This window comes from Oncorhynchus tshawytscha, linkage group LG13 (genome assembly GCF_018296145.1).
Source record: "Oncorhynchus tshawytscha isolate Ot180627B linkage group LG13, Otsh_v2.0, whole genome shotgun sequence".
NCBI classification, from domain to species: Eukaryota; Metazoa; Chordata; class Actinopteri; order Salmoniformes; family Salmonidae; genus Oncorhynchus; species Oncorhynchus tshawytscha.
The window spans coordinates 37,318,094-37,331,278 of NC_056441.1; the positions used below are offsets into that span (position 1 = coordinate 37,318,094).

General features: G+C 43.6%; 2 protein-coding genes across 3 annotated transcripts; both read right to left on the minus strand.

The window, feature by feature from the left end:
• Positions 1 to 53: 53 nt before the first annotated feature.
• Positions 54 to 3,134, minus strand: pithd1 (PITH (C-terminal proteasome-interacting domain of thioredoxin-like) domain containing 1). The gene is made up of 6 exons (XM_024441741.1): positions 2,790 to 3,134; positions 2,158 to 2,201; positions 1,965 to 2,042; positions 1,408 to 1,512; positions 1,106 to 1,214; positions 54 to 910 (listed from the first exon to the last, which is right to left on the minus strand). Exons 1-6 carry the CDS (start codon positions 2,982 to 2,984, stop codon positions 809 to 811), a joined length of 633 nt encoding a protein of 210 aa, XP_024297509.1. The 5' UTR covers positions 2,985 to 3,134; the 3' UTR covers positions 54 to 808.
• A 2,360-nt stretch (positions 3,135 to 5,494) lies between these two features.
• eloa (elongin A) lies at positions 5,495 to 12,776 on the minus strand. Of its 2 annotated transcripts, XM_024441742.2 has the most exons (12): positions 12,405 to 12,775; positions 11,075 to 11,131; positions 10,474 to 10,589; positions 9,814 to 10,355; positions 9,162 to 9,493; positions 8,833 to 8,944; positions 8,429 to 8,584; positions 7,843 to 7,940; positions 7,374 to 7,554; positions 7,099 to 7,228; positions 5,950 to 6,095; positions 5,496 to 5,772 (listed from the first exon to the last, which is right to left on the minus strand). In XM_024441742.2, the coding sequence occupies exons 1-12, from the start codon at positions 12,537 to 12,539 to the stop codon at positions 5,711 to 5,713; spliced, it is 2,067 nt and encodes a 688-aa protein (XP_024297510.1). In that variant the 5' UTR covers positions 12,540 to 12,775; the 3' UTR covers positions 5,496 to 5,710. The 2 variants fall into 2 exon arrangements, with proteins under 2 accessions (XP_024297511.1, XP_024297510.1); XM_024441743.2 differs by lacking the exon at positions 11,075 to 11,131 and having other exon boundaries at positions 5,495 to 5,772; positions 12,405 to 12,776.
• Between the last annotated feature and the right edge of the window lie 409 nt (positions 12,777 to 13,185).

Consider the following 13,185-nt stretch of genomic DNA (forward strand, 5'->3'; position numbering starts at 1 on the left):
TCTACATTTCAATACGATTCTATTCTCACAATAAAAAAAATAAAATACTATTATTCTCTTATGTATAACATCTTTATTCTTCAAATAATTACATCACACACAACAGCAGAGGGCATTTTCTATTCCTTAGACTAGGCATACAGCATTTTCCTCAAATTCCCAACTCCAACATGTTGCACAAAGCAATCACATTCAGCCACTGGCAGCAATGTGACAGCTCATTAATAATGCAATGAAATCAGAGTTAAACAGCTTTTGTGTTTGGTGAGTGTCAAAGGAAGGTGTGGTATAGTGAGCAAGTCACTTGGGTATATGGGTCAAATCTAATCTATTCAAATGAAAACCTTGTGCTGATCTACTTTGGTTGTGTCAAAATGTTCACATTATTGCTAAACCATTCAGAGCTTGGATGAGAAAGAATATGAGTGATCTCCCACTGCAGGTGACATTGGAGTCGTTCCAGTTTTGCTGAGACAAGTTGTCATATTACAACAAACCACTAGGTGGCACAGTATCCAGATATATTTTAGATAAAGCATCAAAAGCTTCAGTGCTTTTATCACAGGGTTGCCAGTGAGTGGCGTTAAATGTAGTCATTACCCAAATGAAAACTGACTCACTCCTTTCAGCCTCCACTGTTTGTGGTACAATAAGTGCAACAACTGAGCAAATCCAGATTAGACACTGATATTCAGTATTAGTCATACCTGACCTCCAATAAGAAAGTTAACCCACCAGGCCTAAGTATCCATCACCACTTCCTTTTGACCCATATCTGTCAATGCAACTTTCCCACCCCTCCTTTCTCTCAGGAGATGAAATTTGTTTGTGGGATGATGCTGTCAACTTTATGGTCTGCAGGGTTAGCGGACGCCTCGTAGTTGCAGATAGTCACTTCATGTCTGTGAGCCTGGGATGAAGAAAGCAAAACAGATGAGACAGAGGTGAGGTGTTTTGCCATTTCACAAATGGACAACATGGAACGGTCAAAGTAAAGCCTGATACAAAAGTGAAACATAATTCTGCAAATCAATAGAACAATAAGAAACAAAAAACATTCAGCACCTCAGATAATTTACTGGAGGTGGGTCTAATTTGTTCTCACCTGGGAGTACTCCCCTCTCAGCCCAATGTAGTAGACCCGTGTGGACTCTGTCCCAAAGTTCCGTGATATGTGAATGGACAAGTGATTAACGTTGGAGAAACGGGCAATCCTGGAAAGAATGATAATTTAGGGTTGATTCGTTTAGTGGGGTTTTAGGTTGGGTGGGTACTTAGGCACAGTAAACTGAAATGTGTTTTTTTTTTTTTTACAAATGTTTTGTTATCTTGCCTCAGAAATAGTCTATGGGTGAGCAGTGACCAAACCACATTTTTTTTCTGGGAAAACAATACTATTGCTCTTACTTAGTTGGGTATTCCAGCTGAGCCAGTGGATCTCTATTGAGACGGAAGGCTTGTTCAGGTTCTCTGCCTGTGTCATCAAAGGACATTTGGGGTATGTTCTTGTACCTACACAGACAATGCAACAACACAAAGTGACAAACAGTTATCAAAACCACACATGGTGACAATAAATACATGTATTTCCATGCCAATGTAGCAGAACATAGCTAATTGTCACTAGCTGTCTTGTCTCACCGTGTGAAGAGTGAGTCAAATGTCACTGACAGAGCAATATGTTAGCTACTTGCTCTTTCAGTTTGCCCAGAGCTGGGGGTGTATTCACTATGAACCAAACAAAAGCAAACAGAACAAAATGACCTGAATCTGTCCAATAGAAACTCATTGCAAAACATTTTCTGTTGTGACCTGTTTTGCAAAAAATGAATACTCCCCTGGTTGAGTCGTGAGTAATAAGCATCATATCAAATCTCAGAGTGAGTTGATACATGCTACACTGGCTCAATGCAATCCCACAGTCAGGACCCGAGGTGTTTCTGAAAGGCAGAAACAGTACTCACAGTCTCATTTCAGCAGGATGCGATTCATCGTCTTCACCGGCGATGATTATCCCTTTCAGCTTGACACTTCCAGTGAACCTGAGAAAAATATGATTTGTGACAGAATGCATAAAACACAATATGATGAAACAAGTTAAGTTAATATTACAAGATTAGAAAGGGTGAAAAGGGGGTTGAGGGGTGGGGTTCTTACGGGATGTTGAACAGGAGCTCTTCATCAGCGTCACTCTCAACAAACTACAGAGGTTAGAGACCATTTCCAGAGAATTAAATGAGAAAACGTTTCACATAACAGGTATGAGAAAGTGGGCCTTCATCAAATCTAAAATAAAATGCATTTATATTGCCCTTATTACATCAGCTGATATATCAAAGTGCTGTACAGAAACCCAGCCTAAACCCATCACATTTGAAAGGTTGAGAAATTGGCTTTCACTAATGGAAGAGGAGGTCCAGATCAGCTCTAAAGAAAAGTTCACTGACACCAAAATGTTCCACCACCTGTGTAAGTTACATATTTCGTTCAGTGTACAAAACAAGTCAACATGGGTTTTTAATATTACAAGTGAATGTGTATCATGGACTTCTGGAAGGCCGCATCATATCATCCAGTCTGGCCTTTACTGACAACTGCAGTATCGCTGCATACCAATTTCCCTTGACAATTACGCGATACATTTTTGCAACGTTTTGTTTTACCGAGGAGCCAAAATGGCAGCTGCCACAGCTGAGTTTCATAATTTCAGATGATAATTCAGGGCTTCTACACCCTCAAAAATGGTTACATTGAGATGTACTATACACGCAAGAAGTCGACAACATTACCTTCTCCCTGTCAGTCCGTTGATCCCATGGTTTAAACACGAGTTTCCCATCGCCTTCTCTTGTTTCGTTGAGACACTGCAGTTTCTCAATGTCAATGCGCTGATACAGTGCATACTCCAGGCCCCGTTCCGCTGGCTCATGCTCGTCTTCACAGCAGCCGTGGCTGTGCCCACCATGGCCGTGACCAGACATCATAGGTACTAAATATCGCACTTTAGAGAAATGTACGTCCTAGCTGGTGATGATAGGAGCTGTCGAACTAGCTAAGTTGTTTGTTTCAGACTGACCTGGCTGGTTTCACTTTTCCACAACATTCTGGAGAGGAAACCTTTCAAAACCACATGTACGTTAATAGCCAATCAAGATGGACGTACAGATGCAGAACATCAACGTGCTCTCTGATTGGCCTGGCCAACACCAATGAACAAGCACAGGGTTTCCACTAGCTATTTGTTTACTAGCTTTCACACCCAAAAAATTAGATTCCAGTCAAAATTGGCTACAAAAATGTGCTTTTTGATATTTAAGGTTAGGCAAAAGGTTAGCAGTGTGGTTAAGGTTATGTTTAAAAATCACATTTTAAGATTGTAGAAATTGACAGGGTTTATGCCATGACCCAAGCCTGTAAAACTCATAACTGATATTTGATCCTTGTCTAGTGGAAAGCTGCTCTCACTTGTTTTGCACCCAACATCCATCGCATGTTTCTTTCAGTAGTCATTATTACAGTCAGTGATACAATATTAAGTTGAACAATTACATATTCTCCATGTTCTCAATAGTGCTGGGAATACAGAATGTACCCTACTTACATACAGCAACTTATTCAGTGCACTGTGGACAGGCTCCCTTGCTAGATTTGAGCAGTGTTTTTCTTTTTCAGTTCAACATCAACACACAATAGAACATGAATACATTTGAGGGCAAAACGTCAATTTTATTGAAAATGTCCATATAACATTTATTAAAATCTATTAAAATTACTATTTCATCCACATCCATTTGGATCCAGGTTCAGGGGGAGCCAGGGGTCCCAGAGATGAAAATAAATACATAAGAGTGAAGCTGCAGGGTCCTATCACTTCCTCTCTCCTCTTTCTCCCTTTTTGTGTTTTCCTCTTTCCGCACTCACTTCATTCCTCACTCATCACAGTGAACCAGATAAAAGTAGGGATGCACATGTGGTTCAACACTGAACACAGTAAGAAAACAAGGTGTGGATGCACTGGAATAAAATGGGTCTATTCAATTGTACGTAAAAACATGCTGCCTGTAACAGCACTGTCATTTGATGTCTTAACTTATGCGTACCATAATAAAGCATAGTTCTGTCTGTGTCAGAGTTCCTCTGTAGTGTATGAACTTGTAACAAATGACTAGTTTCGCATTTGAAATATTTTGTCTGTGTGTTTGTTTGCCAGGGTCTATCTGGGAACATTTAAAAATGGAGGACATAATTGTGTGTGTATTTAAGAAACGCTAAAATAATGGAGAAAATCTGTGTGTGTGTACAGTCGTGGCCAAAAGTTTTGAGAATGACACAAATATTATTTTTCACAAAGTCTGCTGCCTTAGCTTCAAAAGGAGGGTGGTGCTTGGAATCATTGTTCTTGCTCTGTCAACCATGGTTACCAGCAAGGAAACGTGCCGTCATCATTGCTTTGCACAAAATGGGCTTCACAGGCAAGGATATTGCTACCAGTAAGATTGCACCTAAATCAACCATTTATCGGATCATCAAGAACTTCAATTGTTGTGAAGAAGGCTTCAGGACGCCCAAGAAAGTCCAGCAAGAGCCAGGACCGTCTCCTAAAGTTGATTCAGCTGCGGGATCAGGGCACCACCAGTACAGAGCTTACTCAGGAATGGCAGCAGGCAGGTGTGAGTGCATCTGCACGCAGTGAGGCAAAGACTTTTGGATGATGGCCTGGTGTCAAGAAAGGCAGCAAAGAAGCCACTTCTCTCCAGGAAAAACATCAGGAACAGACTGATATTCTGCAAAAGGTACAGGGATTGGACTGCTGAGGACTGAGGCAAAGTCATTTTCTCTGATGAATCCCCATTTTGTTTTTTTGGGGCATCCCGAAAAAAGCTTGTCTGGAGAAGACAATGTGAGCGCTACCATCAGTCCTGTGTCATGCCAACAGTAAAGCATCCTGAGACCATTCATGCGTGGGGTTGCTTCTCAGCCAAGGGAGTGGGCTCACTCACAATTTTGCCTAAGAACATAGCCATGAATAAAGAATGGTACCAACACATCCTCTGAGAGCAACTTCTCCCAACCATCCAGGAGCAGTTTGGTGACGAACAATGCCTTTTCCAGCATGATGGAGCACCTTGCCATAAGGTAAAAGTGATAACTAAGTGGCCCGGGGAACAAAACGTCGATATTTTGGGTCCATGGCCAGGATACTCCCCAGACCTTATTTATCCCATTGAGAACTTGTGGTCAATCCTAAAGAGGAGGGTGGACAAACAAAACCCCACAAATTCTGACAAACTCCAAGCATTGATTATGCAAGAATGGGCTGCCATCAGTCAGGATGTGTCCCAGAAGATAATTGACAGCATGCCAGGGCAGATTGCAGAGGTCTTGAAAAAGAAGGGTCAACACTGCAAATATTGACTCATTGCATCAACTTCATGTAATTGTCAATAAAAGCCTTTGACACTTATGAAATTATTGTAATCATACTTCAGTATTCCATAGTAACATCTGACAAAAATATCTAAAGACACTGAAGCAGCAAACTTTGAAAATGTATATTCATTTTCAAAACTTTTGGCCACGACTGTATGTGTGTGCACATGTCTGGTGGGCATTTGTAAATTACCCATAATTCATTGAATTAAAAAGATCTTAGCTCCTACAATCTCTTCCTCTCCTCTCAATCACGTCATACATTCATCTCTCTCTAGCTCTATCGGCGGGAGAATCTGTTCTTGAAAGCTTTGATAGTTTTGGCCATCATGGGGGCGATTTCTGCAAGACAAACAGATGTGACATTTTAAAACAGAAAAGTTAACCACGCAGACATGTCCTCTCAGAGATTAAAGTCAACACGTTTTAAATCAGGAAAGTACTTTTGTTTCACATGCATGTTGGGTCTAATAGAAATATCTGAACCTATTTTCTCACACACACACACACGATACTGACTTTTGACCTGTGGTTTGTTGTCTCTGGCGCTGGGGCCACCCCCACCACTGGGGCCTGAGGAGCGAGAGGTCTCAGGGGGACTGTCGTGAGAGGAGGAGTGGCTGGGCTCATCCGAGTGAGAGCTATACGACAAGGCTGGCCTTATTCTAAAAAATTAAATAAAAACAGGAAGGTAAATCCAATCAGTGTACAGAAAAATAAAATAAAAAACAGTATAGTTTTAATAGTGTTTTTCAAATCTGGGGGGCATTATATGCGCCATCTCTGAATACTCAGAAAACTAGTAAGCAATGCGAGGAACATTTCAAGAAAGTTTCTATGCGCTCTTTTTTACTCATGTAGCATAGCTGCTATATCCTCAGATTGAACAACTGTCTCGTTTTATTTTCCCCACCTAGCTTTCACAATGTCATCCTGCAAGGTCGGAACGTCCAGAACACGTCAGAATGTCTCTTCCATTTCATCCTCCATTGTGTTGAACCTTTTTAATATCTTATGACTGTTCATTCCTCAAACAAAACATATTTGGATCAAATTTGATACAAATATGATGTAGTGCATATCATCTTAAATTAGCAATCAGCCAAGCATTTCTGCATATATGAAAATGTAAGTGGCAATATAACAAATTGTTTGATGGTGGTGGGGACATGAAAGAAATTCCAGAATGTTTGTATGTGCTCTTCTAGCCTCACCCAGTTGTCGGATTGAACACCGGAGAATCTGTGGCTTCTCTCTCTTGCCCTTTCTGTTTAACAAAATCTCTGGCTACTCTGGCATCCCTGAAGCTATGTGTCATCCTGCAAGGTCGGATAGTCCAGAACACGTCAGGGCGAGTTTCGCATTTTAATTCAATGTACGTTAGGAATCGTAACCCCTCTGCGTGAACTTGGTTCCCCATGATGACATTGCAACAATTCACATAGAATCAGAACGGTCAATTTCTAGATTAAAATATGATTTAGTGGACCTTTGAGAATAAGTTTGAGAGTCTGAATTACGTGTTAGCAAATAAAGTTACCACTCAGCCAATCATGTCTTCGTATATGGAAATGTAAGTAGGAAAAAATAAACATGGAAGTGCCAACATGAAGAGTGTGCACTACTATGCAGTGTGTGATAGTGATATGCACACTAGTGTCCACATACTTGATCGGAGCTGCAGCTGCGGTGGAACTGGCAGTGGAGGTGCTTGTGGTGCCAAACTTCTCCTGTCGCCGGCGGACATCACGCGGAGGTTTGGCGACGGAGTTCACAAATGCCATTTTAACCTGTCGACCTGCCAGGAAAAATACACACACATAAAACACATTCTCACTCAAAATCAACACCCTCTGTACACTTTCATTGATGATAACAATAACTCCTAGTAATAACTACATTATAGTAGAATTCAGCTCAGAGATAGGATGTAGAGAAAGAACCTTTGGGCTTATTGGCATGGGCCGAACTGATGTTCTGGGTGAGCTTGCGAAGGCGCTCCTCCCGCTCGTCGTGCTTCCGCAGGTACATCTCCCGCCACGACTCGTACTCCTGGGGCGTCTCACGCTTGAAGTCCCGCTGGCAGTGGCGATGCCAAAGCTCATCAGAGTCCTCCATAAAACACTGAGGGGAAAAGAAAAAGGGTTCAAATTGATCACGTTTTTACATGAAATATATCCTACAATTTAGTAGGGAGAGTAAACACCATTCATTGTTCAAAGCCTAACAGTTAGGAGTCACGTTTTTGTTTGTACACTTCACCTAGGTTGTTCCTGGTATACAGTGTGTCTTGGCAGAGTATGACAGCTTGTGTACGACATGCTCACTGACCATCTCGTACTGGGTGACGGTTTGTGCGTTCATGTGTGAGACGCTACTTTGATTGTGGGTGTGTGTGTGTGTGTGTGTTACCTGATTGCACTGCTCAATGCGGTAAAGCTGTTCTGGGGTGCATCGCTCTAGTACTGGTTCCAGAATCTCAAATGGCACACCTCCCACCTCATCAATTGCTGGAAAAAAAACATACAGTAAGCATCTCATTATACAGAGACTCACACAATCAGCAGGGTGTTAAGTACCTCGCAGATAAAGAATGATAGCGTGGATATAGCATGGACAGCACTGTGGTTAGAATACATAACAGTCACACTAACAGTCAGTGTTCAATGTGGGTGTAATGTTAAAGAGGAAGTCACGTGTTGCTCTTAGTTTTGGTTTAAATTATTTTAAAACCGTGAGAAAGTGGATCAGCAGCCACAAGAATCCACAAGACAATTAAGTTGGTGGTGTTTGAACAACAGCCCATTATAAAATGGGTTCAGTGATCCATGCCTTTGCCTTCTCTCTTTTGAGAGATGTTAGGTGTACTACATTAACAAAAAATGTACACTTGACTAAACTAACCAAATGTGGTAACAGAAACTGAAATAAAACCTAAGCATTATGATAACGACGCCATTACATGGCATTCACAGTGTCGCTAGGAGACAACACTCACAGTCAATGTTGTTTTGAAGCACCCGGATGCACTGCTCGTACAGACTCATCATCTTAGGCAGATAGGACGTCTTTGAACCTGAGTAGACCGTCATTTTAGAATTAAAGCGTCTCCCAGTGAAGCCGGTGTCCTCCTCGGCGTCATTTGACACAGGACCTGCAGGAAAGAAGCCAAAAGTTAAACATGAAAAATTGCTGACAATCACAACTAAATGTATTAGGCCTAGAGAATAAACGCAAATGTACAAATGTCCCCAAAGTCCAGACAAGTCCAACACACAAACTGTACTTACACACTAGCATACTACATAGAATGAACCAATGCATTCTCAGTTGTACACTTGTATGGACATTAGAACTCACCCACACAGTGTGAAAGAACCAACATAAAAAAACAATAAGTACCTTTACGCCGCTGAGGAGACAATGGTGTGAGATCAATGGAAGGCAGAGGTCTGTAGAAAGGCTGGATGGCCGGCAGAGAGATATCAGGAAGCGTGGACACAACCTCGACCACCTGAGTTAAAAGAAAGAGTTCAGTCAAGAACCTGAGAACAAGGACTCTCATAATGAGAACATCAGGGTCAGGGCACCTGGTTAATAAAAACATACAGGAAGGTGGATTGTAAGGACTTACTGTCCCGCAGCCCAAAATATGACAGCAAATATAACATTCTCCAATTGAACATACGCATCTTGCGAGAAGAATGTAGGTCTGTGAGGTCTGTTCTTACCTTCCGGCGTTTCCCAGGCACCGGAGTCGTTGCTGTCGGGTTCTGGGCTGGATCAGCCCTTTTGCTGCGGCTCCCGTTGGCCTTGCTGGGCTTGGACTCCTTGGAGGAGGAAGGAGCAGCAGGCGAGGGCAGGACAGGCGGACGAGGAGGTGTGTGGTGGTGGGAGGAGGGCCGACTGCTGCTGCCGGGCTTCTTCTTCTTCTTAGTGGGCGTAGGGGCGTCATATGTGAGGAAGGATTCAAACGACATGGTGGGGGTATCAAATGCCTCTTCTGCCTGCTCCTCAGTCACTTGGACTAATACAGGGGAGTCCCTAGGCTCACGTGACCTCCCTAGAGATTAAGGAGAACAAGGAGGGAATGATGTTAATGGGATGTCGTTTTTTTTAAAGAGAGAAGTGGGTGAGAGACAACCCACATCTTTAGGGAACAGGTTAATGGGAAAATGGTTCTCATTATCCAACATGGTTAAATAAATAATACATGACTGGAAAACCATCTATTAACAAGCCAGCAACCCAACACTGACTCAAAGCTTGAAAGAGGCATCTATGGAATAGGCTGTCATTTGAGAACCACCCTCTCTGTAAATGTCATAATGACACAGAAGTCACAGCGAAATTCTCAGCCAACTCAGTTGGCAGCACACCCACCATCACTTCCACCTCTCTTGTCCTTCTTGCTCTCGTGCGGAGTGGAGTGCCGACTGTGCTTGGAGGCCTTGCCAGTGTGCTGCGGTTCCCTCTCCGCGCTGCGCTTCTTCCCTTCGCCACCGCCACTCGCCTGGACATGACGTCGCCGCCTCTCCTCGTCCCGGTCGCCGTGGGAACCGTGATGCTCCCTGCCAGGCTCTTTGTGTGGTTTGGTGTGTCGGACCTCTTTGTGAAGGAGGCTGGGCGCGGGCTCTGGCTCTTCCTCCATGGGGCTCTCGTAGCCCTCAGACTGGTATCCCACTCGTTGGCCACCGTGGCTGAGCTGTGGGGGGCTGTAGTGGTGCTGAGGGGGGGAGGGGGAGTAGTTGGTGCGGTAGCCTCTTTCCTCTTCCTCCTCTATCATCATCTCCTCCTCTTCATCCTCCTCCTCTACATGAGGAGGCTCCTCTGGGGATAGTTCCCGGACACGTTTGTGGCTTACGTCCCTTCCCTCAGAGCTGTGAGGGTGCGCATGTGTCCGTACATCCTTGGCGTTGCCGGGTCTGTGAGGAAGAACAAAAACAAAGCTACACCTCAGTAGAATTCAGGTGACGATACGCTGAGAAAAAGACGAAGAAGACAAATCAGAAGAAGTCCCCCAATCCCTCAGTAATAACGTACCTTTCAGCAGATGGGGTGGGAACCAGTTTCTTCCACTTGGCCACAAGGCTCTTCGCAAGATCTCCAGCAAGATCATGTTTCCGGAACGAATTCACAGTTTTTCCTACTCCAGTTTCCTGCACCGGCGAGAATAAAATATAAGCATGCCATAGATAGTAGTCGGGTGTCCTCATTATCAGTACTCACCCATTTTTGACACTGGTGTCGTGTGGGTCATGTTTGGAGAGCAACGTGGGTGGTTTGTATAGATTCAGGCACTCTAATGGTTAAGTGAGCAGGCCTGTACACTTAGTAGTGCACATAAAACAGACCATATTAGCGCTATTGCCCATCATAAAAAGGAAGTGAGCATGCTCTGAAGGTTGCGTGACAATATTGAACAGCACAATCAACTCCTGTAGAGCAGAGGGTCACATCATCCTGCTGCAAAACCAGAGCCTGTACTTGGATTCCTCTTCTAAATAACACTGCGGTGAGTGAAGAACTATGGTGCAATGCAATCAATGTGTGCAGTCTTGGAGACTAAAGAAAGAGATACATCACTTTTGCACTAACGAAAGAATAAGCATGACATGAGCATACACTGTTTCCAAAATCTTACCACAAGGATATCCACAGTCATAGGCAGCTCCCCCAGCCTTTTGAGGGTCTTCTGGAGCTAGATAGCACCAATACAGAAGATTTACAGAGTGCTTACTACATCCTCTGCACTGATCGACCTAGCTTGCCTGATTCTGAGAAGAGCCAAACAGTCTGCACATTAGCAAAGTGCACACAATTCAGGTATGCCAAAGGGAAGGATATAGTTTGTGAAAGGTAACGGGTCAGGTTAATTCAAGGTTGTTGATCATTGAATGAATGGAAATATAAAGACACATAACAATATTTACATAATCACAGTATTGATGACATTTGTCTACTGTGTAAAAGTGTGCGCTGTATGTGTAAAAGTGTAGGCTTACGGGTAGTTTGACTTTGTAGGCTGTCAAACTGTGTAGTACTTTCAGACTTTGCTTGATTCATATTTGTGTAGTCCAATTTTGCCTAAATTGCACAGTCATGGAGTCATCAAGATATGCCGTGGCCTATTTGAAGGGGGTTGTGGGGGTAGGCTAACTACACATATATGGAGAGGTGGTTGTGTTTACTAAAGTTGATCAGCTGACAAAAACCCACCACGACATGGCAGTGTGAGCAGGGATTGCTTTGTTCAATGAGACACAGCCGATATCACAGTACGGCACTACGACCAAATGTATTGTTGTTGTCCTTAAACTTGGACTGATCCATTGAGTGAAGTGCAACAATCTAATAACTAGGCCCGTGCTGCTGTTGCTCGATTGTGGAGTTTATACAATCGCTGTGGGGTCATGTCTAGACATAATCCATCTTTTGTCAAATTAACGTCAAAAGTTGAAATGTTTTACATTTAAACTCACTCTAAACCCCTTTCCCAAACAACATAATCCGCCTAACCTACTACGTCAATTCTAACCTGCTGCGTAAATTCTCATAATCTGCTACGAAAAATCAAATCTGACGTTAATTTGACAAAAGCTGGATCCCTTTTAGCCATGCCCGCTCTTCGCTTTCGCTTTTTGTGGTTGTTTCTTTAACACTAGCTAGCTGGCTACATTATTAGCACTTTATTAGCAGTGGCAATGTCCGTTAGCTACAATAACTCCATGGCATAAAGGACAGTTCTGCGGACTCGGCAGGTAGCTCGAGGACTAGGTTAAACTTAACATGAACTATGGTTAAGAAACCCAGTTAGTTGGCTAGGCTACATATCGTGACGTGCTCTTAGAAAAAGCAGCAACTACCTACATTAGCGGAACTACCTCCCATGCGACAATATTTCAAAACATTTTATGGGGCGCAAGTCATCCGCTTCAACCTTGCCATTTCATTCTGGGCCTTTCGATTATTACCTTGCGAGGCTCTAAGTTCTCGCAGAGCCGAGACTGAAGTCTCTCCACCGCTTCCAACAGCTCCTCCGCCATGTTTACTGCTGGTGCCCTGTGCCCGGAAGCTGCTTCATTACAGCAGAATAGGGTCAGTGCCATCCTCTCCACAGCTTCACTCAGCCTACAGTTGACTTGGAGATTGGCGGAACTACGTAATAAAACAGCTGACAGAGTATTAACCAGACACCTCTTTGAGGATTAAAGATCCAATGCAGCCGTTTTCATCTCAATATCAAATCATTTCGGCCAAACAATTATTCGTAGAGAAGGTGGAAGGTTTTAATTCCTCGGCGTACACATCACGGACAAACTGAAATGGTCCACCCACACAGACAGCGTGGTGAACCTCAGGAGGCTGAACATATTTGGCTTGTCACCGAAAACACTCACAAACTTTTACAGATGCACAATTGTCGGGCAGTATCACCGCCTGGTACGGCATCTGCAACGCCAACAACGGTAAGGCACTCCAGATGCGGTGCGGTCTGCACAAAGCATCACCGGGGGGCAAACTACATGCTATCCAGGACACCGACACCACCGGATGTCACAGGAAGCCCAAAAAGATCATCAAGGACAACAACTACCCGAGCCACTGCCTGTTCACACCGCTACCATCCAGAAGGCAAGGGCAAGGTCAGTACAGGTGCATCAAAGCTGGGCCCGAGAAACAGCTTCTATCTCAAGGCCAGACTGTTAAACAGCCCTCACCAACATTGAGTGGCTGCTGCCAACATACTGACTC